Source organism: Neovison vison, chromosome 7, assembly GCF_020171115.1.
Source record: "Neovison vison isolate M4711 chromosome 7, ASM_NN_V1, whole genome shotgun sequence".
NCBI classification, from domain to species: Eukaryota; Metazoa; Chordata; class Mammalia; order Carnivora; family Mustelidae; genus Neogale; species Neogale vison.
Genome location: NC_058097.1, coordinates 45,756,862 through 45,782,144, shown reverse-complemented (window position 1 = coordinate 45,782,144; position 25,283 = coordinate 45,756,862). Strand labels below are relative to the sequence as shown.

The 25,283-nt window shown below is 58.9% G+C and overlaps 3 protein-coding genes across 5 annotated transcripts; 2 read left to right on the top strand and 1 right to left on the bottom strand.

Moving 5' to 3' along the window:
* The first annotated feature begins 39 nt into the window (after positions 1–39).
* NDUFA3 (NADH:ubiquinone oxidoreductase subunit A3) lies at positions 40–2,380 on the top strand. Its single transcript, XM_044256645.1, has 4 exons — positions 40–147; positions 372–446; positions 1,748–1,825; positions 2,225–2,380. Exons 1-4 carry the CDS (start codon positions 138–140, stop codon positions 2,314–2,316), a joined length of 255 nt encoding a protein of 84 aa, XP_044112580.1. The 5' UTR covers positions 40–137; the 3' UTR covers positions 2,317–2,380.
* A 51-nt stretch (positions 2,381–2,431) lies between these two features.
* TFPT (TCF3 fusion partner) lies at positions 2,432–9,921 on the bottom strand. 2 transcript variants are annotated; one of them, XM_044256641.1, is made up of 6 exons: positions 9,543–9,921; positions 8,292–8,550; positions 6,315–6,385; positions 3,179–3,248; positions 2,873–3,091; positions 2,432–2,585 (listed from the first exon to the last, which is right to left on the bottom strand). In XM_044256641.1, exons 1-6 carry the CDS (start codon positions 9,563–9,565, stop codon positions 2,466–2,468), a joined length of 762 nt encoding a protein of 253 aa, XP_044112576.1. In that variant the 5' UTR covers positions 9,566–9,921; the 3' UTR covers positions 2,432–2,465. The 2 variants fall into 2 exon arrangements, with proteins under 2 accessions (XP_044112576.1, XP_044112577.1); XM_044256642.1 differs by lacking the exon at positions 9,543–9,921 and adding an exon at positions 9,337–9,464.
* A 106-nt stretch (positions 9,922–10,027) lies between these two features.
* On the top strand, positions 10,028–25,032 carry PRPF31 (pre-mRNA processing factor 31). Of its 2 annotated transcripts, none has more exons than XM_044256622.1 (14): positions 10,028–10,121; positions 12,551–12,735; positions 12,836–12,896; positions 15,076–15,159; positions 15,707–15,804; positions 16,724–16,830; positions 18,193–18,362; positions 20,252–20,409; positions 21,580–21,669; positions 22,648–22,775; positions 22,848–22,920; positions 23,365–23,493; positions 23,585–23,683; positions 24,820–25,032. In XM_044256622.1, the coding sequence occupies exons 2-14, from the start codon at positions 12,559–12,561 to the stop codon at positions 24,943–24,945; spliced, it is 1,500 nt and encodes a 499-aa protein (XP_044112557.1). In that variant the 5' UTR covers positions 10,028–10,121; positions 12,551–12,558; the 3' UTR covers positions 24,946–25,032. The 2 variants fall into 2 exon arrangements, with proteins under 2 accessions (XP_044112557.1, XP_044112558.1); XM_044256623.1 differs by lacking the exon at positions 10,028–10,121 and adding an exon at positions 10,551–10,763.
* Positions 25,033–25,283: the final 251 nt, after the last annotated feature.

The window sequence follows — 25,283 nt, the reverse complement described above, 5'->3', positions numbered from 1 at the left end:
CTCGCCCCCGCCCGGGACCGTAGTTCCGTGCCAGGGCTCTCGCGCAGACTCGGAGAGCGAAGACTCTGGCGCAGGAACCACAATTCCCAGAGTGCTCCGCGCGCTGGCTCGAGGCTGCCGCCGACGCTGCGACCAAGATGGCCGGGAGTAAGTGAGGGCGGCCGGGGGGCGCGCGGGGTCCGGTGGTTCCGGGAGCCCCGGTAGTGCCGGGACTGGGGCACGGCGGAACCTCCGTGGAGGCGGTGGGGTCCTGGCCGGAGGGGGACGCCGAGGTCACGATAGGGCTTCTCCAGGGCGGGGGCGGCGCGGGAGGGTTAGAGGTCAGAGGAGGCGTCCCCTGCTGGGGTGACCCTCTTCCCCCGCCCCTGCAGGACTCGCCACCTTCCTCAAGGATGCCTGGGCCAAGGAGCCGGTGCTGGTCGCGTCCTTCACCATCGGGGGCCTCGGTGCGTGAGCGTGCATCGCCCCCACCGTGCCCCAAGGCCCCGTCGCTCCCCACTAGCGTTCCATCCACGTTCCGTGGCCCCCTCGTGTGTCGGCCCCCCCACGACGACCTCTTGCCCACCCCATCCCGAATACTATGACCCCTTCACCAGCCCGCTCCTTCCCACCCTGCGCACACCAACCCAACTCCCCAAGGAGAGGTTCTCAGTCCCGCTGTGCACTGAAACCACCTGAGCGACAAAAATAAGTGTCCAGATGCTCCCCGCCTTTCACCCTCGCCCCCTCAACGCTCGGTGGGGAGCTCGTGGGGTGGCGGTGGCGCCGAGGAAGCTGTGTGCTGTGAAAATCCCTCCGCGATTCTGTGGACAGGCTGTCCTAGATCGGGGCAGCCCGCGCAGTCCGGTGCGGGAGGTCGCTAGGATGCAGGCTGTCACTGCGCTGGGCTGGGGCCGGGGACGCGGCCCATCCCCGGGCCCCCAGATCTTGTCCGCGCGGCCCGTCTGTGGGCCACACGCCACGGGTGAGGTTCGAGAGCTGTTGTCCCTTCCGGTAGCCATGGGCCACCCTGGCCGCTGAGCGCCTGAAACGCAGCTCCTAGGAATAGAGCTGGTACACTCCACTCGTGGAAAGGACACGCTGGATTGCGGAGAGGGTGATAAGTTTACAAGATATCTCCGCTTCTTTCAATCATACGTTGAAACGACGTTTCCCGTATGCCGGCTTAAATCATTTCAAAAATTGATGTGTTTTCAACTTTATTTTTAATGTGGCTGTTACAAGGCTTAAAACTAAGGTGTGGCTCTTACGATTCTATTGGACAGCGTCGCCTTGAACATTGTTCTTACCCCCTACCCCTGCCCCCCAGACTCCTGGCTCCCACCCTGGGTGGACTGTAATTTCCCAGCGACTAGTCCCTGTACAGCCCTCCCTTCCTCAGTTTGTAACAGTTCATGATTCTTCTGGAAGATTCCCAAAGCACTCCCCTCATGCACCACCCTCTGTTCCCTGACCCCCTCTGCACATGCACTGAATACTGTGACCACCCCCATGGCTCCCCCACCCCCCACCCCGTGCTCTCTAGATCCCATGTGTCCTTGAATTGCTGGCTCCCATCTCCTCTCCTGCTGATAAACGGGGATCCCATAATGCCAAGGGGTCTCCTGGAGGGTCAGGAACTCCCTGCTCCCCTCCTCCTCCTATGTATTTGACTCATAGTTTGCCAAGGTTTTGCTTCTGCCCCTTCTCCTCCTACGCCTGCCTGAAAGCCACGCCCTCCTCTGGCCTCACCCCTGTCTCTCCACAGCTATAATTCTGCCGGCTTTCAGCCCCTTCACCAAATACGCCGCCATGATCAACCAGGTCACACCCTACAACTATCCAGGTGAGTGGGAGCAAGGACTGGCTCCAAGTGGGCGTGGGGGTTGGGGGGTAACCTCCTGCCGGAAGAGAAAGAGTCATGGGCAGGTCTTTCCTCTGCCGTGGTCTGAGAATCTGCAGTATGGGGTGGGCTTTTTCTTCTGAGATTAGTCCATGTGCCGTAAAACTCATTTCCTGTCTGTTTTCACACTTTTGTTGACTTTCTGTTGTCATTCCACATTTGTATTCCTTTCTGGATTTTCGTCATTCTGTCTCTCTCTCTGCTTTCCCATGCCTCTAGGTCTCTATCTTCTTGCTTCTTTGTGCCCCCTCTCTTCCCTGGGGTTCCCTTTCCCTCTTTGAATAGCCTTTATGAGCCTCCCAAGATCTACCAGTCTCAGTGGCCCACCCTCCTGCCCCACAGTGCCCGTCCGGGATGATGGGAACATGCCTGATGTGCCCAGCCACCCTCAGGATCCCCAGGGCCCCAGCTTGGAGTGGCTGAAGAACTTGTGAGCACGCCTTGTGACACGGAGGAGGCCCCTCACCTGTAGTCAATAAAATGCGAAAAGCAACCCCAGAATCTGAGCTTGTGTGTGATCACAGGTGGAAACAGTAGATGGCGGCCAAGGCGTTTGTGGGGGTCAGTTTATTGGGGTTCGGGGTCAGTCAAAGGGAGGGCTGGCTAGGGTGGGGTACGGCAGCAGTTTGTCTGGCCCCCGAGAAACCCAGCTGGAGTCCAGGGCCTCATCTGCTTCAAAGCCAAAGTCTTCCTCAACCTTAATCTGGGGGAGAGAAGGAGCAGGTATGAGCAGGCTTCCTCTGTGCACCTGGGCGAAAACCCCAGCACTCCCACCTTCCCTTCCACCCGTGGCCTCTGATTGTCCTCTTTCCTGCTCCCCGAAGCCTCCTCCAGGTCTCTCTCCTTCCTTTTCCACCACAGCCCTCACCTGGCTTTTTCCAGCTTTTTCTCCATCCCTACCCACCCCCAACCATTCCAGCCCTACCTCCTTTCCCCAGTGGTCCCCAGCCCCCACAGCACTGTTGCCAAACCCGGGAGCCCTGGTCCCACCTGCACCGGGGCCAGCTCTGGACTCAACACGGCTCCCGCTCGGCGTCCGTCCCGGGGCGCTCGCCGCCTCTTGCGTCCGCTGGGCCCCTCACCGGGGGTCGGGCTGCCGGGTTCTGGGGGTGCAGGTGTCCTTCGGGGCGGGGACAGACCCTCTTTCTCTGGAGGCTCATTTTCAGCATTGCCAGGAGTGGGGGCATCTGTGCCCTGGCTGCCCTCATCCTGGTGGGGAGAAGGGGCAGCAGGTGAAGGCTCTGTCCTGGTGCCCAGCCCCCACTCCCCCCCCCCCCGCCCTGAGGCCACACTCACCTCAAGGACGATGGTCAGCTGGCTGGCGCGGTAGTCATCCCCATAAGCGTCCAGCACTCTCATAAGGAACCTGTGTCCGGGGCCACCAGGGTTGCAACCTCAGCGTCTGGTGGGTGTGGAAAGGGACACCCCACAGCCCAGCCCTGGCTCTGAATCCAAGGTTGCCCTGGACCCACAGACCCAGAAGATTCGGAGCTTCCACGTCTGAGACCTGGGCGCCAAGTATCTGAGCAGCCTGCGGGACCCTGGGCCAGACAAGGGGACCTCTCTGCACCTGTTTCTTGCTCTGTCAACAGTTCAGGACAACCCTGAGTGGGGCTGGGTGACAGGGTAGGTAGAAGGGCATCTCCTAGTGCTTGGCCTACATTCCGCTGTCAGCCAGTGTCCTTATCAGTAACAGGAGGGCAAGAGAAAGACGGGTGTGGAGCCCTCCTGCGGGGACTACCTTCTCTGCTTACCCCCTGTGCCTGCTTCTACGAACGCTGGGGGTTTTATAAGCTCTGAATGCTGCCTGGGGGCCAGCACCCCGGCAGGGCACTTCACATGTCCCATGTGTCCCAGTCTCACTGGCTGTGTGTCCCATGGGCTCACAGGGGTTCTCCATGCTAGTGCTACATGGGGGAACAACACAAAATCCCCTGTGCCTACTGAACTCGGGGACGTCAGCAAATCAACACACAGCAAGCTGGGCAGGCAGACACAGGATACCCAGAAGAGGGCTGGAACCTCCAAAAGATGGTGGGGGATGCCTCACTGAGAAGGTGAGGGAATGGCAGATAAACGTTTCTGGCGGGAGGAAGAGCCAGTGCCAGTGCCGAAGCCCTGAGCGGGAGCAGCATGTGTGCTGTGACAAAGGGCCTTCCTTGTTGGGCGTTGTAGGTAATTCTGGATCTGACTCAGGTGGGACTCCCCGCAGAGTTCTGGACAGAGAAGTGACTTGGTCTACTTGCCTTTCCTTTTTTTTTTTTAACTTTTGAAAAAAGAATTTTTAAAAATTTGTGGTAGGATACACCTAACAGGGCATTTGCCACCATAGTCAAGTGTCCAGCTTGGTGGATTAAGCACATTCACACTTTGTGCAGCCACCCCCCCATCTGTCTCCAGGACTCTCCATTCTCCCCAAATTAAACAGCTCCCCACACCCCTGCCTCTAGCAGCCACCGCTCTCCTGTCCGGCTCCGCAACCGTCAGCCTTCACCGGAGTGCTATCACACAGTGTTTGTCCTGTTGGGACTGGCCCACTGCACTCAGCACAATGTCTTCGCGGTTCGTGGCGCGGCACCCTTTCTGAGAGTGGGTGGTCTTCCTCCATGGAGATCACCCTGCATTCTCCATCCACCCACAGACAGACCCTCTATGCTTCTGCTTTCGGGGTATCGTGAGTACTGTTAGGATCGTGGGCAGACACATCAGTGACCCCTTTTTCAACTCTTCTTGGGGGTTTACAGATAGGTGGAGTTGCTACATCGTAGAGTAATTGTTTTTAAATTTGGGGGAATGGCCATGTAGTTTTTACACAGTAGCGTGTCTTATTTTAGAACGCTTTCTTGCCACCCCCTGAATTTCTGACACAGTAGGTCTGGGGTGAGGCCTTGGAACCTGGATTTGTGACAGATGCCCAGGTCCCTGGTCCAGGAGCCATGCTCCGAGAAGCATGGGGCTGAGCTCCAGGTGGACTGTTCCGAAAGCACGATCACCCCAACTGATCTGTACGGTTAAGGGAAGTTTAGCACGTGCAGACGCCCTCCCGAACTTCGGATGTTTGAACTAGAAAGACCAGCCTTCCCTTCCATAAACTCTCCTGGTTTTACTATAGGAGAGAATCTTGGCTAGTGGTACAACTGGGGGAAAATGTTCAGTCGGGGTATGTGGCAGGAGCCTACGGAGGGTCAGGGAGGCCAGTGCAAGTACGGCTCCCGTGGGGCGAGGAACCCAGTCCCTTGGCCCAGGGTGCTGGCCTCCTGGGTCTGTTCCGAGGGTGCATCAGGCGAGGAGGTGAGAGAGAGAAGCAGCTGGGAGGGTCTGTTCTCTGAGGGGGAGCGGATCAGGAGCAGGGAGCGAGGTCAGTCTTAGCTTCGCGTGCGTGTGAGGGGACCTGAAGCCACTGTCCAGTGGGCGGCTGACAAAGGGACACAGAGTTCAAAGAGCTGCAGACAGGATTCATAGGACCGTGGTGCTCTGAGACTTTCTGGAAGCGCACACAGAACCTTCTATGAGGACACAAACGTCCCGTTCCCATGCAACACGCTACAGTAGCCACTGGCCACCTGTTGCCATCATGGAGCCCCTGGCACGTGGCGAGAGCCACAGAGGAACTGACTTTTTGAGGTCATTTATTTGGGGTTCGATGTCAGTTGTCACATGTGATACTGAGCTATGGTGTGGCGAGCGCCACCGCGGGATGGAAGTTTTCATTTCATCTCAGTTTGGGTAAAAATCGCCACTGGTGGCTGCCGAGCACGTGAACAGAGAAATGGAACTTTCTTTCATGCCAGTGAATTAAGATTTACTTGGACCGATGTTAGATTTCAAATTTAACAAAGTCGGGTTAAGTCGCCACCTGGGGCTACCGTGCTGGACAGTGGAGGTGTGGACAGGAGGGACCCAGGGCCGAGCCCTGGGGTACTGGGGCGAGGAGGAATGGCGAGGAGGCAGAGGAGACAGGGGAAGCAGGTGGGTGAGGGCAGGCGCCTCCTGTGGGTCAGGTGGGTACCAGGAAAAACTGGCTGAGCTGCTGGACACATTCCACAGACACGGGACATGGGACACAGCGTGTGGCGGGAGGCTCTGGGTTGGGCTCATCCCCTCCCCTGAGCTCCTGTTCAACCCTCAGTAGCCACGAGATTGTGGCATTACCCACCTCAGCTGAGACGGGAAATGGGCTCAGAGAGGGATGCTGCTTGCTGAGAGGCACAGGGCAAACTGCCTGACACCACGCGAGGGCCTCTGTCCTGATCCGTTCTGCTGCGCACCCCATTTAAAGGGAGTGGACCTGCCTCCCCGCCCTGGCTCGGCCCTCACTCATCCCCTTCCCCGCAAGGCCTGGGCAGACCGAAGCCAACAAGAAGCTCCAGAGTGGGTGGGAACAGTGGCTGGGGGCAGAGGCACGGGCCCCAGGGGGCTGGCGAGGGGTTACCTCCGCTCCTGCTGAAGTCGCCGTGTTATCCTCTGCACCTGATGGAGCCTGTTCAGGACCCGCTCGTTCACCTGCAGGGAGACAGAAGGCTCAAGTCACCCAGACTCTGCTCACTTCCTCTCTCGGTGAACGGAGCCCCAGCGGGGACCCAGGGAGCTGGCCCCACGGCCTCCGGGGCCTGCTGCACCCACTCCCTCCCTGCCCCTCTCCCTCGCTTCCGCTGCTCCCCGGCTGGCCTCCCCTGTCCTGGGGGCCTTCCCACGTGCCTGCACACCTCCCTCCCTCAGGTCTGGCCTCAGAGGTTACCTCCTCAGGGACCTCCCGCTACACTGTAACATCCTCTGCCCTCCTTGTGCCCTCAGTCACTCCTCTCTGCCTCAGTTTCCCTTACAACACTCCTCACCGCCTTCTAGCTTATCCATTTTCCCTGCTCACCGTCTGCCTCCCCCACCAGACCCCAAGCTCCAAAGGACGGGCCTGTGCCCGGTCTGGTGCCCGGTCTGATGCTGAGAGCAGAACCTGGCGGCAGGGGTGCCCCATCAGTATTTGCTGAATGTGTGACTTTCCGCACGACTTCTGCTGTGGAAAGTGCTGACGGGTGCCACGTAGGCCCACTTGCTGGAGATGAGGCAGGCGGTGGTGACGTCAGGGCCAGCAGAGAGGTGTGCAGGCTGGGACACGAATGAGCGGGTACTACCCCGGGTCAGAAAGACCTGGGTTGGAAGCCCAGCCTGCCCCTTCCAGCTGCGTGCCCTTGGGTGAGTCACCTAGACCCTTGCTGAGCCTGTGTTTGTAAAAGAGGAATCAGGCCACCGCCCACCTGGACGGGGAGGACCGAGCAGGAACTCCAGTGCCGGCTCCATCTGAGCAAACAGTTGAGTCCCTTTGAAGCTCAGGATCCATGTGTTAAATGGGGCTCAGGGTCCCGCTGCCAGCTTGGGGAGTGTGGGGGCGGGTAGGGGCAGTGGGACGTCCTGAAAGGTCCTGTGGGTGCTCCCGTGTGACCGTGGTCGCTCTGATGTCCCCACCCGTGCACCGAGGAGCTGTGTAAACACAATGCCAGGGATGAAATGTCACTGCTATGGTGGAAGTCACCAGAGAAGAGGTAAGAGGGGTGCTGGAGGAGGGAAGCAGGCTGGGGGTGAGCTGAGGACGGGGTGGGGCCGACAGCTGCCTCATGCCGGAAGTAGAGTATCTGGTCTGTGTCACGTCCGATGTGTCCCCTACTGTCTATCACACCCGTGCACATGTGCACATGTGCAACCATGCGACAGACTATGCCCTGCGAACCTCCTAGTTGTCACTGGGTGTGCAGGAGGGGCTGGCCACGGGGTGTAGCCTCTGGGGAGTACATTTTCATACACGGAGCCGACCTGCTCCAAGCACTTGCCCTGCTCCCACTTCGTGCATGATCCTCTCCGCCATCTGTCAGCACAAACCTCTGTCCTGCTCCAAGCAACTTGGTACGCTCTGCATCCAAAGAGGACTTGAATGTCCATCCTTGTTCTCCACCGGCTCTGCCTCCTGACCCCTACTCCGGCTCACACGACACCAGCCTCCCATCGTCCCCAGCGCCCCAACACCATCGATAGGGGTGGGATGATGTCCCTCAAAACGTCGTGGAGTCCTAACTCCCAGTACCTCCGAACGCGACCTTCTTTTGATATAGGGTCTTTGTAGAGATAATCAAGTGAAATGAGGTCAGTAAGTGGGCCCAGGTCCACAAAGGAGGAGGAAACTGGGGCACGGATAGGCACACCCTGGGAGAACGCCAGGTGAACACGAAGGCAGAGATCCTCCAGTCGGGGAACAGCGGTGATTACCAGCAACTACCCAATGCAAGGAGAGATGTGGGTAGCAGGTTCTTCCCCGTGCCCCCTCGGTAGGTGGGGAAGGCTGGCACGCAGACAGGCGGAGACCAGGAAGGGGTAATTTTGGCCAGGGGGCCCCAAAATGGGGGAATCCGCACTCACCTACCTGCTCGATCTCCCGGCAGCGCCGCCCTAGCGCCTGGTACTTCCTACGATTTAGTTCCCGCTGGCGCCGATGCTGGCCACGGGCGGCCTCTTCCTCTTCATCTCGCTCACGGAGCCCTGAGCCGCCCAGACCCCCAGACACAAACTCCACTTCTGTCTCCAGCTCACTCTCCAAGATGTGACCGCCGAACAGCGGAGGCAGCGCCAACTCCGAGCCTGGTGGCGCCGAGAACTCTTCAAAGCCCACAGCTGCCATGGTCCTGTAAGGTCAGGGGGTTCAGAGGCCTTGAACTTCTGGCCCAGCTCCCTCCTCCCTCAGACCAGAGAGTCCAGACGCCCCACCGCCGCCCTTCTTCCCTCAGACCCGGGAGTCCAGACACCCCTAGCCCCTACTCCCTCAGACCAGGAGTCCAGGCCCCAGGCCCTCCTCCCTCAGACCCAGGAATCCAGACCCCCAGCCCCTCCTCCCTCAGACCCGGGAGTCCAGACCCCCGGACCCTCCTCCCTCAGACCTGGGAGTCCAGACCCCCAGCCCCTCCTCCCTCAGACCCAAGAGTCCAGGCCTCCAGCTTCTGTTTCCTCAGACCCCAGAGTCCAGATCCCCAGCCCCTCCTTCCTCAGACCAGGAGTCCAGACCTCCAGTCCCTCCTCCCTCAGACCCAGGAGTCCAGACCCCCAGCCCCTGCTCCCTCAGACCAGGAGTCCAGGCCCCCAGCTTCTGCTCCCTCAGACCCGAGAGTCCAGACCCCCAGTCCCTCCTCCCTCAGATCCAAGAGTCCAGACCCCCAGCCCTCTCCTTCCTCAGACCAGGAGTCCAGACCCCGACCCCTCCTCCCTCAGACCCAGGAGTCCAGACCCCCAGCCCCTGCTCCCTCAGACCAGGAGTCCAGGCCCCAGGCACTCCTCCCTCAGACCCAGGAGTCCAGACCCCCCAGCCCCTCTTCCCTCAGACCCAGGGGTCCAGACTTCTAGACTTGCTCCCAGAGGATCCCAGGAAGTTCAAACCCCCATCGCCTCACTCAAGCTCGGGAGGCCGGGGCTCCAACCTCGTCATCTCTCAGATCCAGAACTCCAAAGTCGTAACTTTCTCCCTCAGAATGTCCGAGTACAGACCCTGGTCCCTAAGACCGCTGAACGAAAGCAGTTGCATGAACTACAGTCCCCATCCGCCCTCCAGGAAAAGTGCACATGGCTGTACGTGATGCAGCCGCAATGCCTTTTGGGAATAGTAGTTTTCCCCAAAGCCACTCACCCCTCTCTCTGCTCCAGTTCCATGTCTCCCGCTCCCGGCGCCTCAGGTCTCAGAACGTCCAACCTCGCAAACCTCTGGGTTAGGTCCTTCGCAAAACTACCTGTCCCAATAGGCTTCACGGCCACCACATCCGGGACTTAGCCTCTAGGCCCTCTGGGACTTGTAGTTCCCGGCTTCCGGCTCCGCTCCCCCCCCCCCACCTCCACCCTGAGTCCCGCCCGGCTTAAAGTCCTTGCTTTTTCGTCTCACTCCTTCCCGAGTCGTCTGAGTTGCCCCCGTGTTTATTCTTGTCCCTGCACCTTCCGTCTGGCTAGGGCGATTCCCCAGTTAGCAGGGTCAGTCCTCGGCGGGCCATCAGGGCGCCAAGTCCCCTCTCCTCTCGTCCTTACCGCTTCTGCGCCTAGCGGCAAGAGCTAATAAAGTTGTTGTTCCAAAGGCGGCCGAGAATGACGCGCGGCGGGAGCCAATCAGAGCGCGCCTTTGCCGCGACGCCGGCGCGAGAATCAGACGTCATCAGCGAGCGTCGAGCGCTGTTCGGAAGCGACTTTCCCTAGAAACCGTCGTGCGAGGCGGAGAGAGGTTCGTGTGAGGGAGACTGGGCGAGGGCGGGAGGCCGGACTCCGGGGCCCAGGGGCGGGCGTGTGCAGGGAGAGAGGCAGGCCTTAGTAGGTTGGTTACGCGGAGGTCCTCTGTGCTCTGCAACGTCCGGGCGCTAGCGGCTCCCTGCCGCTCAGTGCCGTGCCCGGTGCCCCGGCTTAGTCGGGTAATGATTATGTAATTACACTGGCCCGGACGCGCGGGGCGCGTCCCGTCTGCAGCGGGAAGGCGGGAGGGAGCTGAGGGCCGCGGAGGGCGAGGGGGCGAGGGGAGTCCCGGCGGCGGCGCGGCCGGAGAGGCGGGCTGGCCTGCGGCGGGCTGGTCGCGGGCATGGCGAGCGGTGAGCCAAGGGGGCACGGCCCCGGTTCCTGCGGAAATGTCCTCCGAACCGGGAAGACGCGCATTTGAAAGTGTTAGAAATCCGGACAGCCTTAAGTGTCGGGACGAACGATAGGGCTCCGAGATGTGTTAACAGCGGGATGGGGTCTGATCCGGGGCTCAGAGACGCACGCGGCGGGAAGCAGTGTTTGTTACCCTGAGGGACGAGCAAATCACTCAGAGACCTGGAGAAAGCGTGATGTGGCCGGCGTAAGGACTAGATCGAGCCCTTCCCTCGTTCAGCAGGTGATTTTTCGGTACCAGCCACAGTGCTAGAGGTTTTGCTAGATGTGAGGATGTAGCTGTAAGCAGACAGATGCGGTGCCCGGGTCTGCTGACCGTTGAGTGGAGACAGACAGGACATGCACAGACACCAAGTGTTACATGTATGGGGAGCGCCCTATATTCTGTAAAGAAGAGGGGCACCTGGGTGGCTCCGTTGGTTAAGCGTCTGCCTTCGCTTCAGGTCATGATCCCAGGGTTCTGGGATCGAGCCAGGTATCCGGCATCGGGCTCCTTGTTCAGAGGGGAGTCTGCTTCTCCCTCTGCCCCTACCCCTTTGTGCTCGCTCTCGCTCTCAAATAAGTACAAAAGTAAATAAAGACAGCTTTTCTTGTGCAGAGAAAGTGAGGAGGTGAGTTTCAGAGAAAGGCACACGAGGTGCATTAAAGAGAAATCAGAGTAAAGAGGATACTGCGTCCAAGGGAGGGAGGTGGGTGTGAGGGGAAACTGATCTCATAGGGATAGCTGGGCACCCATGGGTCCCAAACTCCCACTTCAAGGGCCAAATCTGTCCTGTAACCTTTCAGGTTTGGCCTGTGCCGTGTGTGGTGGTCTGGAGGATTTTAGATTTAGTTAAATTATCCATTTGAATAATTATGAGGCAACATTGAAACTAAGAGATTCTACATCAAATTTTGGAATTTCTTGAAGAAAGAAAAAACCTGGCACCATGCAACCGATGGTCCCCCTTGCAAAGCAAGTCCATAGGTGTGCGTCAGCTGCGCGTTTACATTGGCCGGGAGTTCTCTGCTCTCCTTGTTGCCCAGCCCCCCCGCGTACTTCACTCCACAAATCACCCACGCGAAGTCTCTGTTTTTACACTTCAAGAGAGGGCGGTGTAGAAGAGTAGGAAGTGAGAAATGGGGTTTGTTTTTACGAAAAATGGAAAAGAACAGGAAGGAGGACAGTTTTCTCATTTTATTTTATTTTATTTTTAAGATTTTATTTATTTATTTGACAGAGAGATCACAAGTAGGCAGAGAGGCAGGCAGAGAGAGAGAGGAGGAAGCAGGCTCCCTGCTGAGCAGAGAGCCCGATGTGGGACTCGATCCCAGGACCCTGAGATCATGACCTGAGCCGAAGGCAGCAGCTTAACCCACTGACCACCCAGGCACCCCAGTTTTCTCATTTAAAAAAAAAGTTAAGAGCAGCCAGGAGGATGGTAGGTTTGTACCTTGTTGAGTAGTCTTTCTCATTCTTTTCCATTTCGTGGGACTCAGAGAAAATACTCATTTTGTCCAGCCCCTGGAGTCAACGAGGAGGCTGCTCATGGCCAGAGGGGGTCAGGCTGGGGGCTCTAGATGTTTTAGGCTGCACCTGGTTGCCCTGATGGCTGGAGAGATCAGTATTTTAGGACATCTGTCATTCATTTAGGGCCGAACGGTTTGGGGAAGGGGTCTCTGGTATAGGACAAAAAAGGGTCTGAGGCAAGGTTCCCATCTCATCAAGGGGAGGATGTAAATTTTTTAAGTCTTAGTGAGGTGGTGGCGTGTGGGGCATCCTGTTTTCTTTTCCAGTGAAGTGAGTGTGAGAACAGTGAGTGGTGTGAGCTGTGACCGGAGACCACCTGCTTCTGGGAGGTTTGCTCACGGAGCGGTTTAGTAGTGACTGAGCACGTTATGTGCCAGGCGCTGAAGAAAAAGCGCATGAAAATTCTTGTGGTGTCGATCCAGAAAGGACCAGGCCCTTCTGGGCGGGGAGAAGCCCTTCTCATTAATGACGGGGGGGGGCCCTGCTCTCCTTCCCCATAGGCCTCGGCATGTCCCTGGCAGATGAGCTCCTGGCTGACCTTGAGGAGGCGGCAGAGGAGGAGGAAGGAGGAAGCTATGGGGAGGAAGAAGAGGAGCCAGCAATCGAAGATGTGCAGGAGGAGACGCAGCTGGATCTTTCCGGGGACTCGGTCAAGAGCATCGCCAAGCTGTGGGACAGCAAGATGGTGAGCTGGCTGCAAAGAGAAGCTGCGGGTAGGGGTGATGTGTGCAGTCGCTCTGCCTCCTCCCAGTCCCGAGTTCTGACTCCCTGTCTTCCCTGAGCAGTTTGCCGAGATCATGATGAAGATTGAGGAGTATATCAGCAAGCAGGCCAAGGCTTCGGAAGGTACCTCTCCCCTCCTGCTCCCCCTCGCCCACCCAGCCCCTGGGCTCTCTCACTGTGCGCAGCTTTGAAAGTTCAGTCTCTCGCTCTCGGCCTTTTGGAGAGCCCACATCTCCATTCCAGCACAGGCTTCTCCCCAAGACGGCGTCATGCTGTAAGGCTGACACTCCTTAAGTCCGTGTTCGGTGCCGCGTGCTTGCTCGTGGCCTTAGGGCTCACCATCCGGGGTTCTTGTGCCTGGTTAAGGGTCCCGCCATAAACCACTTGTTCTGTTGTTTACTTCCTGTTTTCTTTAATTCAGCGTAGTCTTTTCTTTCAGTTTGCCTAAGAGGGGGGCCTCTTTGCTACCGTGAGTGGAAAACTGGTGTCATTTGGTAAATAGAGAGTAGCCCTCCGATGTGCAGTTATCAGACCGTCAGCTGTGGGGGACACTGGGTTGTGTCTGGAGTACTCGGCCCAGCTCTGGGCGCTGCTCCTGTTGCTGCCGGTTCTTGAGGGGGTGGAGCTCCGGGCTGGGATTTGTTAGCAGATGTTGTGTGCACAGCCGCGGTGTGGGCAGAGCAGAGTCCCGGGCAGACCTGCTCTTTCCTTCCTTCCTTTAAAGCTTTCATGAGGTGTCCCGAGGCAGGCCCGTGTGGGCACCTGGTGCCTTGGGGAATCCACCCAGCTCTCTGCTCTCAGAATGCTCAGGATCTGGCAAAGCAGACAGCCCGTGTCTGGGCAGTTGTGGGCAGTGCCTGCTGGGGTGGGGGGAGTGTAGGACACGAACTGCTAGGTGAGGGCTGATCCTGCCTCAGAGGCTAGGAAGAGCTGATAGCTGAAATGGGCTTCGAAGCATGAATACACACCCCAGGCCAAGAGCAGTGGCCGTATGCCCTGGTGAAGGGAGCTGTGTGTGCAGAGCCTCACTCGTCCGGCAGTCTGGAGAGCTGTGGGGAACAGAGGAAGGGACACTCCCTGATGGCGGGTCAGCCTTCAGGTTAAGTCAGACCTGATCCCACTTGGTGTCTGGTCGGGGAGGTGGACACGGAGCATCTCCAGTCTGGGTGGCAGCTATGTCTACTGGATGGGGCCAGAGTGCCCCGGGAGCACAGAGGAGAGACCCTGAAAGGAGGAAAGGATCCTGAGGTGCCACCGAGTCCTCAGGATGCAGAGACATTTGAGCTGTCAGGGTTACAAATGGGGGCCCCGGGGCCAGATCTCAGCTCTGTTGTGTGCTGGCTCTGTGGCATCAGGCCACGTCCCTCCATTTCTCTCTCGGCTCACTGGTAACACCAGCCTCCCTAGGCGGTTGTGGGAGATCAGGGCAGTACCCATAAGGCTGCAGGAGCAGCGGCACACGTGGTAGGTAAGTCGTGGGTTTTGGCCACTGTGCTTATCGCGCCCTCAGTGTCCTCATCGTTATGATTGTTGTTAAAACCTGGAAAGGAGGGGCACCTGGGTGGCTCAGTGGGTTAAGGCCTCTGCCTTCAGCTCAGGTCATGATCCCAGGGTCATGGGATCGAGCCCCACATTGGGTTCTCTGCTCAGCGGGGAGCCTGCTTCCCCCTCTCTCTCTCTGCCTGCCTCTCTGCCTACTTGTGATCTCTGTCTGTCAAATAAATAAATAAAACATTAAACAAAACAAAACAAAAAACCTGGGGAGGAACTTCTCAGAAACAGGTGAGGAAGGTATGTGCCAGCGAGTGGGAATAGCATATGCAGAGGCCCAGAGGAGAGCGAAGCAGTGCCGAGTGCCCGGGTGGTACAGCCCTTCCTGGCTGGCCTGCGATAAGACGGGAGCGTCTTGAGAGCTTGGGGCTGGGACAGTGCCGAGGCCATCAGAGAGAGAGACTGCAAAGCCAGACAGTCAGCAAATAGCCAGGCACTGTGCTGGGCACCGGTGGCATAGCCGTGGTAGACACGCAGTACCTTTCCTCACAGGGCTTCCTTTCTGGGGGGCTTGACTCTCTGCCTGAGTGCATGGAGAGCCCCTGGAGGGGTTAGTCCTGGAGTGCAATGGGGTCATGTCTCGACTGGCCTGGAAGAGAGCGATGGGAGGTGGGCTGACATGGAAGCCCCGCTCCAGGTTTTGTCCTCAGTCCCCAGCTCCCCTCCAGCCATACGCCACTGCCCCCTGACTCCCCCAGCTGTGGAGCTTAGATACACACCCAACCACCCAGGCGGTTTGTCGTCCTCACAGTGATGGGACCGGTTGAGGCGGCGCCCGAATACCGGGTCATCGTGGACGCAAACAACCTGACAGTGGAGATCGAGAATGAACTGAGTGAGTTCTGGGAGGGCGAGCAGACATGGCCCCATGTAGAGTCCCTCACCTCCTCCTCGTATCCCTAAGGAGGGAACAAGCAGGATCCTGCTGGCCTTCCCCAGGGTCCTGCCCGCAAATCCTCATACTAGTTCAAGTCCAGGTTCAGCTGCTATAACAGAGCAGCCTGAATAAGAAGGAAGCGTGCTTTCCTCTGATGCAAGAGTCTAGATCAGGCTCTTTCTGTCTTGTTGACCTGCCACCTGTGTCGGGCCACAAGATGACTGCCTACCTCCAGCCATTACCTCCACATCCCCACCAGCAGAATGGGAAAGAAGAGGAGGGCACAGGGGGTGACGTGGAAATTGCACGTGTCACTTAAGATCACATCTCGTAGACCAGAATGATCTCATGTGGCCACATCTAGCAGAATGGGCTGCTGGTTATCCGTGAGCGCAGCTGAATTCAGGGGTTTGGTTACCAGAGGAGGGAGGGGGGATGGGTGCTGGGGACAGCCAGCAGAGTCTGCCTGCCCTCATCAGATATCTGCCTTTCCCGTGTGCCTTAGACATCATCCACAAGTTCATCCGAGATAAGTACTCAAAGCGCTTCCCTGAACTGGAATCTCTGGTCCCCAACGCACTGGATTACATCCGCACGGTCAAGGTGAGCAGAGAAAGGTCAGAACTCAGGAGGAACTGAGTCCCCTGGATCGCCCCTCATGTGAAGGTGGGAGGTGGGGGCAGAGAGCAAATAAAGGGCTCAGAGTGAGGCTGCCCGAGCCTTAGCTGCCTTCCTTGTTCTCTTGAGGCCTAGAGATACTGGAGGGGATGGGTGGTGGGTCATCTGCTCCAGGCTTCCCAGCAAGAGACGGATGGAGCCTGGAAAGGATGTCCTCGGGACTCTGCCCCACCTCCAGTGCCGCCACTTCCCTGGATGGGTCTCTCAGGAAGGTCTGCGAGCTGCTCGGGGCCGAGGAAGCAGGGAGGGAGATGAAGGGGGTCCCTTGTACCACCAACAGTGGTTAGAGCCGGTGGCATTTGAGTCGAGATCTGAAGGTTGATGCAGGGGTAGCTGTGCAGAGATCTGGGGGAAGAGGTTACAAGTACCAAGACCCTGGGTGGTCACAAGCCCTGCTGTGTTCAGAAAGGAGGAAGTGACCGGCAAAGTTGATGAGGTCGGGTCCCATGTGACCCCAAGGCTATGGGCCTTCTGGGAAAGCCACAAGAGGGTCAGGTGCTAGGGAGGGCGGGGACAGCAGTGAGGAGTCTCCTGCGTGAGGCTAGGAGAAGGTGCGGATGGTTGGGGGGCCTACGCACAGCGAGGCAGTGTGGTTAGATTGGCAACCTCAGTTGATGCACGCAGCGGGTCTGCCTGGGCCGAGTTTCTGAGCGGCCGTGCCGGCAGATGCTGCTGATGCTCTGAGCGGTGAAGTCCCTGGCACTGGGAGGCGGCAGGCACCCTGTGTATAGTCCCTAGCTGTCCCTGTGTCCGCAGAAGAAACCCAGGTGTGTGCAGGAGCAAGAAAGGTTCTAGGGCCTTCCTGAGTCTCTGCTCCTCTCCTTTGTTGCCTTCTCACCCCTAGGAGCTGGGTAACAGCCTGGACAAGTGCAAGAACAATGAGAACCTACAGCAGATCCTGACCAACGCCACCATCATGGTCGTCAGCGTGACCGCCTCTACCACCCAGGGGTGCGTGCATGGGGGGAGAAGTCACTGGGGCCCCTCAGGCCCATCTAGTGGCCGATAAAGATCTTGGGGTCCCAGTGGCACAGGTGTCCGTCTCAAGAGGACAGGTCATTTCTGTTCCTCACGTATTTGACGAGGGCCCGCTGTAAGCTGGGCACGGGCTGTTCCCCGGGATGCTCAGTCAGCAAGGGGCCTGTAGTTGGGACTGGCGAGGCGGAGGGCAAACCCACAGTAGAAGCATTTGTCTCTGGCATGCCATCCCTCGCTGGAATGGAGGGGTCTGTGAAGGCAGGGACTTTGTGTTGGCCCCTTGGTCTCTACCTTCCCCTCTGGCATCTGTGCCCACGAGGAGGAAATGTCTATAACCCCAGAGCAGAGTCCAGTGGCATGGAGACCTCCTCCCTTGGGCTGCCTTTCTGCTCATTGAGTAAATGCTACCGAGCACTGAGCACTGTTCTGAGGGCAGAGATTAGAGAACTCAGCAGAGCAGAAACTGCCCTGCCCATGCTCCTGTCTGGGGGGAAGCAGGTGCACACACAGGTTGAATCTGGAGGGCGAGTGTTAGAATGCACACGGGGTGCCGAGGGGCATGGAGAACAAGAAAAGAGGGACCTGTCCTCCCGGGCCGGTGGCTTCCTAGAGGAGGTGACGATGCAGCCGCAGGCAGGGACCAAGTTCTCCAGTGGGAGAGCAAGTGGGCTCCTAGCTTGCCACTGCTGGGGGCAGCTGTGAGCATCAGCCCACTGGGCCGTGGTTGCAGGTGCCTGCGGCCGGCTCCATGGTCCCTCCTCTCTGCGGCTTACAGCAGATGGGGTGAGGGAGGGAGGGGTATGGCTGGGTCTGGCTACCAGCTTTGTGGCTTCAGGCCAGTCCCTTCACCATCTGGGCCTCGGGTCCCTTCTCAGTAAAATGACAGCAATAACAGCCCCCCTTTGTGGTTTCCTGCCATAAGTACTCACCCAACATCTTCTGTGTGCCAGGTATGAGCTGGGCATGCTGCTGAGGGCCACACAGCTGTGGGATCCCTCTCCTGGGGCCATCTGGTCTGGCACAGAAGTGGGCGGGTTATGGAGAGGCCTTACAGAGGCGTCGTTGGTCAGCAGTGGGCTTCTGTGGCAGGCAAGGGTGAGACCTGGAGGAGGAGCTGGCAGGGGCATGTGGGCAAAGGCAGAGACCGGTGTGGGCAGGCAAGGCCCAGGCTGGCAAGGTGCCCCCTGAAAACCAGGATTCCCAGTAGCCCCTGCTTCCAGGCCTCAGGGCCATTGGCTATGCACACAGCTGGGGGGACATGGCCTCCTGTGCCAGGCAGACAGGACACCCCGTGGGGGCCGGGGTCCAACCCAGCCACGTCCCTCACCGCTGCAGGCAGCAGCTGTCGGAGGAGGAGCTGGAGCGGCTGGAGGAGGCCTGCGACATGGCGCTCGAGCTGAATGCCTCTAAGCACCGCATCTACGAGTACGTGGAGTCTCGGATGTCCTTCATTGCGCCCAACCTCTCCATCATCATCGGGGCGTCCACAGCCGCCAAGATCATGGGTGAGGCCCAGGGCAGAGTGCGGACACAGGGCTGTCCTTGAACAATGCAACCTTGGGGAAGCCTCGTCCCTCCTTTACAAGATGGGGTATCTGGCCTGGGCCCTCAGCACCGTGTCCCCCTTGCCCTCATCCCTGTCACCCCTCCTAGAGGTCGCGGAGGTCACCTGCCCTACTCTTCCTGCAGACATGCAGGGACAGGATGGTAGCCCTGAGCTGGGCTGGACTGGACAGGCTCGAGGAGGCAGGAGCATGGCTGCTGGAGAGGCTGCCCCCTTGGCTGCCATGTCCCAGCAGCTCCCAGTTCTGCACAGATGCCTGGGCAGCCCAGCACTGGCAGCGTCAGCTCTTAGGGCCTCGGTCTCACCTGCGAGATGGAGACCGCAGTCCTGACCACGTGTCAGGATTGAGGTGGGCGCTCCTCCTCGATCCCCTCAGAGCGCCCTCTCGGGCTCCTCACGCCTTCAGCCATGAGAGTCTTCAGGGGAGCTGCGTGCAGCAGCAGTGCGGCTTTGCTCTGGCTTCCCTAACGAGCACTGCGGGCGGGGTGGGCAGGGGCTGAGCTCCTAGGTTCGCTGTCACACGGTCCCCAAGGCTGGGAGGCCGGGACCAGCGTGTCAGCAGGCTGGGCCCCGCAGAGGCCTCTCTCCTCGGCTTGTCGGTGGCCAGCTGCTCCCATGGCCTCCCCTCTGCACATCTGTGTCCTCAGCTCTTCTTCTGAGGACAGTGGTTGTGCTGGATCAGGGCCCATCTGCTGACGTCCTAACACTTTAATCACCTCTTTCAAGGCCTGTTTCCAAACATGGTCCCGTTCTACGGAACCAGGTACAGGGCTTTGACATAGGAATCTGGGTCATAGCTCAGGCTTGGGTGGCCGACGTGTGCAGGGTTGCAGGGTAGAAAGAAGCAGAGGTTTCAGGGCAAGATAAACTTGGGTGTGGGTCCTCCTTCCCTCCTCACTGATCTCACATCTTTGGGCAGGTGACGGCATGTGCCTCGGTCTCCCCAGGTGTGATAGGGCTTTGCTACCGTCCTGTGAGTGCTGGGCAGAAATCAGGGTGTCAGCCAGTTCCTGCGTTCCTTTGTATTTACGAGCTTCTAGAGAGGAATCCGCTTCTGGTCTTCTCCAGCTTCTAGAGGCTGCTGCATCCCCCATCTTAAAGTCTCCTGTCTCACCTCCCTGTGACTCTTCGCCTTTCTCTTCCACTTACCCCGTCTCAGGGTCCTTCACATGATCGTATCTGCAAAGGGTCGCAGGTTGTGCAGATTGAATCAGAGTGTGTGTGTGTGTGTGTGTGTGTGTGTGTGTGTCGGTGGGGGGTGGGGGGGGGCCCGTCCCTGTGCAGGAGGCGTGTGTTTGATGACACAGTCGACCTCATCCTTAAAAACACCCAGTGCAGGGCTTGGTGTGCAGCAGACCCCCATCAGAGGCAGCATTTCTAGCTGCAGTTTCCCTGCCTCCACCCTGCAGACATGCTCGCGGGAACCCGGGGTGATTGATGCCAGGCCCGTCCTCCAGGTGTCCCCCAGGTGCTGGCAGCTGGTGGGAGACACACAGAGCTCTGCAGACTCATGGGACGGGTTACTGTTGGGCTGACTCCTTGCTGTGCATCCTTAGGCCAGTGGTTTCACCTCTCTGAACCTCCTCCATATCCTCCCTCTAAAATGGGATTTGTCAGCCCTCTCTGCAGGGCCAACTCAGGAATTCAATCAGAAACACACACACAGTCTACGGCCATACCACCCTGAACGCGCCCAATCTCGTCTGATCTCGGAAGCTAAGCAGGGTCGGGCCTGGTTAGTACTTGGATGGGAGAAACATACACACAGGCACGCAGTGAGCCCCCAAATAAACACCCTGAGCTGCTTTGACATCTTCCCTCCGGTTGCAGGGGTGGCGGGGGGCCTAACCAACCTTTCCAAGATGCCGGCCTGTAACATCATGCTGCTTGGGGCACAACGAAAGACGCTGTCTGGCTTCTCGTCCACATCTGTGCTGCCACACACCGGTTACATCTACCACAGTGACATCGTGCAATCTCTGCCCCCGGTGAGTCCCCTCTGCCCCCAGTGTGGCTCCCCGTGGAGCTTCCGCTGTGCCAGACGTAGCCTTGGCTCCTCAGTTCCCACTGGTCAGAGCTGGGGACCATGGTCAGGAGCTCAGACGACAGGGTCACACGGGGCATCGGAACGAGGACGCTGGAGCCGATGTGTCAGGGTTGGGGTTCTAGAGCTCCACTTACCAGAGCAAGAGGCATGAGCTCTATGCCCCAGTGTCCTTGTCTGTCAAATGGGAACAGAGCCTGCCTCGAGGGGTTGGGATTAGGACTGCTACAGATGGAATTCTTTCAGGCCCCACTTGGATGTAACAAGCAGTGTCAGCATTAGCTTGCAAGTGGCAGGGGTCCCCAAACTGTCCTCAGGTTCAGTAACCCCCTAGAGGGACGAACGGACTCCTAGCCAACCCACCTGGGCTTGCGGTCGTGAGAGGACAGACTCACATCAGCCAAGGGAGGAAGCGCGTGGGGCAGGGCCTGATGGTGCCACCCACCGCACTCGCAGTTGTCCTCTCCCTGTCAAGACACGTCACTCCTGGCCTGCACACCTGCAGGGACACCCGCCCCCAAAGAAGCCTGGCTGAGCCGAAGTCCGGAGTCTCCACTGGGGCTCACTTGTGCAGACATGACTGGGTAGCCCAGGTGGCTGAGCTGGGCTCCAGGTTGAGACCCTGTCACCCAAAGACCCTATTTCCAATCCCATGGTTGGTCTCTGCCTTGTCCAAGGCCCCCAGGCCAGCAGAGCTCACCGCCCAGGGGCTGAGGACCGAGGGCTGGCCTCAGGGCAGGGTTATAGGCGCTTGCTGCTAACTTTGTTATCACTACCAACTAGATGTGTGGCTGGGGGTTTACGTCTACCATCTTTGTGTGTCTCAGAGCATGGGCCACCGACCTTTCTGCTACACAGGTGGATGTTTTCTGTCTTAATCACTGTTTTTAGCATGTGATCGTCTTCTACCTGCAGTAAGGCCGCTGTCTCTGCAGATGGCTTCCGGCTGTTCATAATAAGCCTGGGGAAAGAAAACCGTGATGGTGCTGATTTGGTGCCATAACGCGCTATTATGGTGACATGTGGTGGGAATGGTGGTGGCTGGGGTTTGGGGAAAGCTCGGTGCTGGCAAAGGGAGCCTCCCGTCAGGTCTGCCCCATCTCCGCTGCTACAGGATCTCCGGCGGAAGGCGGCCCGGCTGGTGGCCGCCAAGTGCACACTGGCAGCCCGTGTGGACAGTTTCCATGAGAGCACAGAAGGGAAGGTGAGGCGCGGGCAGGCGTCCGTCTCTGTTGGTCTGTCTGCTCTACCAGCCTTGTCATGGTGCAGTTTCCTTGTCTCCATTGGCAGGCTTGCTCCATGAAAGTGGGTGTGTTTTCTGCCTCGTACGTTGGCGTTCAAACACCCAGCCTGACAGCGTTCGGGCTTCGTCTCTCTTCCCCTCCCCGCCTTCTCCCTCACCCTTTCTCTTTCCCTCTGAACCCCTGGTCGAGGTGCTGGGGGGAGAGCAGTGAGCCACTCAGACCACAGCCCTGCCTCGGTGGCATTCACGTTCTGGCCGGGGGCGGCGTCAGGAGATGGGGGACATCTGTGGTATGTCCAGGGTGCTGCGTAAATGCAGAGATGGGATCATAGGGTCCTGGGCTGGTGAGGGAGAGTGGGTGCTGGGTTAACCGGTATGTCAGGGAGGGCCTTTCTGGAAAGGTGAACGTCATGTACTCAAGTGAAGCTAACAAGCAAGTCAGGCGAGTGTTTGGGGGAAGAGTCCCAGGAAGAGGAAACGGCCAGTGCAAAGGCCCGGGGCCTGGCACACAGCAAGCTTGGAAGAGAAGGCCTTGGGAGGACACAGGTCACGCGGAGCCTGTGTGCCCCGGAGAGAGCTCGGTTATCAGCAGAGGTGCTGACGGGGGCCGATCTGGGGTGTTTCCAGAAGAAAAAGCCCAGTGGGACAGAAACCACGGAGGTGAGGCTCCCAGGTGATCCCCTTTGGCCACCTGTGCAGGCCAGGGCTGAAGGCTGGGGAGGGGAGACAGGCATTGCATTGGGGGGCTGCTCGTATCCCCCCACCCCCCATCAAGAAGATAGTAATGTGAGGGGTGCAGGGAGAGGTGTGAGCCTGAGACCTGAGCGTGAGGTAGAACTAAACCCTGACAGAGGATAGGACCCCTAGGCCTGGGGACAGGCATGACACTCTGGCTGATGGCGGGGCAAGGCCCTGATGGGACCCTTCTGCCCTCCCCAGGTGGGCTACGAACTGAAGGATGAGATCGAGCGGAAGTTCGACAAGTGGCAGGAGCCTCCACCTGTGAAGCAGGTGAAGCCACTGCCTGCGCCCCTTGACGGGCAGCGCAAGAAGAGAGGCGGCCGCAGGTGAGCCCTAAGGAGCACGGGGGTGGGAAGGGGGGCTCACGCGCCCAGCTGACCCTTGCTGCCCATCCCCAGGTACCGCAAGATGAAGGAGCGGCTAGGACTGACCGAGATCCGGAAGCAGGCCAACCGCATGAGCTTTGGAGAGGTCAGGCCCTTAACCCTGACTCCCCTTTCACATTTCTTCCTCTCTGCGCGGCACCACCCCACCTCCAGCCTCTCCCCCACATCCGTGCCCCCCACGGGACCAATGTAGCACTCAGTGCCGGCCCTGTCCCTCCCCACAGCCTTGCCCTTCTGTATGTGCCCATCCCCAGGCTTCCCCTGTGCTGTCAGTCTCGCTGAGCATCCTCCTACCGGTCCTGCAAGAATGAGCTCAGATGCGTTTCACCAGCAAGCCGGCTTTCCGTTGTTGAGCCCCGTGCGTGTGCCACGTGCATGCACATGCGCGCGGAGCCACACACACAGCCCCTCTCGGCTGTCTGCTCGGGGAGTGGTAACAGGACCGTGCTCACTGGGCCCCAGCAGGCACCTGAATCGGGTGACCGCCTGGGCATCTGGTGAACTCTGGGATGCCTTCCTCTCCTGCCAGATCGAGGAGGATGCCTACCAAGAGGACCTGGGCTTCAGCCTGGGCCATCTGGGCAAGTCGGGCAGCGGACGGGTACGGCAGACACAGGTGAACGAGGCCACCAAAGCCAGGATCTCCAAGACACTGCAGGTACGGGCCTGGCTGGGGTGGGCCCAGGGTGGGGGAGCTCTGGGGGGAAAGTCTGGGCCCAGCCCAACCCTCCCATCCACTCCCCCCACAGCGGACCCTGCAGAAGCAGAGTGTGGTGTATGGCGGGAAGTCCACCATCCGTGACCGCTCCTCGGGGACCGCCTCCAGCGTGGCTTTCACCCCGCTCCAGGTATTGGGTGCTGGAGTCAGGGGGCCCGGGTCTGGGCTGGCTCCTCCTGGCTTTCTGAGTGGCCCTGAGCAAATCCCTCTCTGGGCTCCAGTTTCTTTGCCCCTGAGGTGGGCACATGGAGTTCCTCATTGGGCTGTTGTGGCTGGCGTTTCAGGGAAGGCCCTGGAAGGGAGAGCGCAGTTCCTGGTGCTCAGGCTCGCGGGGACAGAAGGGAAACGTCGTGCCAGCAAGCACAGGCTGGCTTTAGGATCAGGCTGGGACTTCGGGTGACCAGTTTTTCCCTGTGACCTGGAGCTGGCTCAGCCCCTCCCGGAGGTGCTGGGTGGTGGGGACAACCTCAGGGTTGAAACTAAGAAAGGTCATAGCTAGCTGGCTGGGACGGTGAGGTCCCACCCAGCCACCGATGCACTGGGTGGAGCCGCTGCATCTGTCCGTCTCTCTGCTCCCCCAAGGAGCACGTGTCCCACGTGAGCTCATTCACCCCATCAGCAAGGGTGTACTGAGCTCCGAGCGCCGTTGCAGGCGCTGGGGATAGAGCCACAAGCACAAGATGGGAAGCCTTGCCCTCTTGGAGCTTGTGGTGTGGCAGGGGCCGGAAGTAAGATACAGAGCCTGCTGGTAGGTGGGAAGTGCATGGAGGGGAAAGGGAGTGGGAGCACGGTGGCTGGTTGGAGCCGCCCAGGGAGGCCTGAGAGAGGAGGTGAGAACTGCCTGGGAAGATGCTGGGAATGCTGTGAGCTAGCGCGGGTCTGCGTCACCAGTGGTGTTGCTGTGGTTTGTACTAGGGCCGCAGGCAAGTCACTCAGCTCTGTGACTTGGTTTCCTTACTCAGGAACCAAACGTGGTCAGCTGTTTTGAAACCCTGGTATTTTTAAAATCACCTGGACGACTTGTTAAAAATTCAGATGCCCAGGTCCTCCCCACTCTCCCCCAATCCCAGACCCCTGGAGTCAGAATCTCCCAGGTTTGGGGCGGCAGCAGTTTGGTGAGTGGTCATCTGTTCTCAAATCGCCCTGGAGCCCAAGGACAACTGAGAAGGGCGTCCTGGACATTTCACGTTCTTTAATGGGGTGGGCGAGCCTTGTCAGGGGCCGGCCCATCTCCCCACCCCATCATCACCTCCTGTACCTGCCCAGGGCCTGGAGATTGTGAACCCACAAGCAGCCGAGAAGAAGGTAGCTGAGGCCAACCAGAAGTATTTCTCCAGCATGGCGGAGTTCCTCAAGGTCAAGGGCGAGAAGAGCGGCATCATGTCCACCTGAGGGGCTGCGCCCTCGGGGGCTGACCCTGAAGCTGCGCAGGTCCTGCTCTTCTGAAGGGATCCCGGTCAGGATAGGGCTGGGAGGGTCGGTCCTCAGCCCGGTGCCAGGACTGTCTGGGGCGGCTTGGGAGGAGGCTCGGCCCCCCAAGCACCAAGACTGCTCCCCACTGCAGAGTGGCAGAGCCAGTCTTCATCTTGCCTCATCTTTTGTATTTTAACTAGGAAGGGAGATACTTTTGGAAAAAGTGCAATTAAAGGCACATTATCAGGTTCTGTCCCTGGGAAGTGATCATTTGTCAAACGTGTGACTGGAGGAGTCGGAGCTGTGGGGGTTGGGGG

Coding starts and splice junctions, on each gene's coding strand:
- TFPT (XM_044256641.1), bottom strand. CDS start 9,565: ATGGAACTGGAGCAGAGAGAGGG. Junction 6,386..8,291: donor GCTGCCGGGAGATCGAGCAG/GTAGGTGAGTGC, acceptor GTCTCCCTGCAG/GTGAACGAGCGGGTCCTGAA. Junction 2,586..2,872: donor CAGAGCTGGCCCCGGTGCAG/GTGGGACCAGGG, acceptor TCTCTCCCCCAG/ATTAAGGTTGAGGAAGACTT.
- NDUFA3 (XM_044256645.1), top strand. Junction 447..1,747: donor CTTCACCATCGGGGGCCTCG/GTGCGTGAGCGT, acceptor GTCTCTCCACAG/CTATAATTCTGCCGGCTTTC. Junction 1,826..2,224: donor CACACCCTACAACTATCCAG/GTGAGTGGGAGC, acceptor CCTGCCCCACAG/TGCCCGTCCGGGATGATGGG.
- PRPF31 (XM_044256622.1), top strand. CDS start 12,559: ATGTCCCTGGCAGATGAGCTCCTGGCTGACCTTGAGGAGGCGGCAGAG. Junction 15,160..15,706: donor GGAGATCGAGAATGAACTGA/GTGAGTTCTGGG, acceptor CGTGTGCCTTAG/ACATCATCCACAAGTTCATC. Junction 23,494..23,584: donor GGATCTCCAAGACACTGCAG/GTACGGGCCTGG, acceptor CTCCCCCCACAG/CGGACCCTGCAGAAGCAGAG.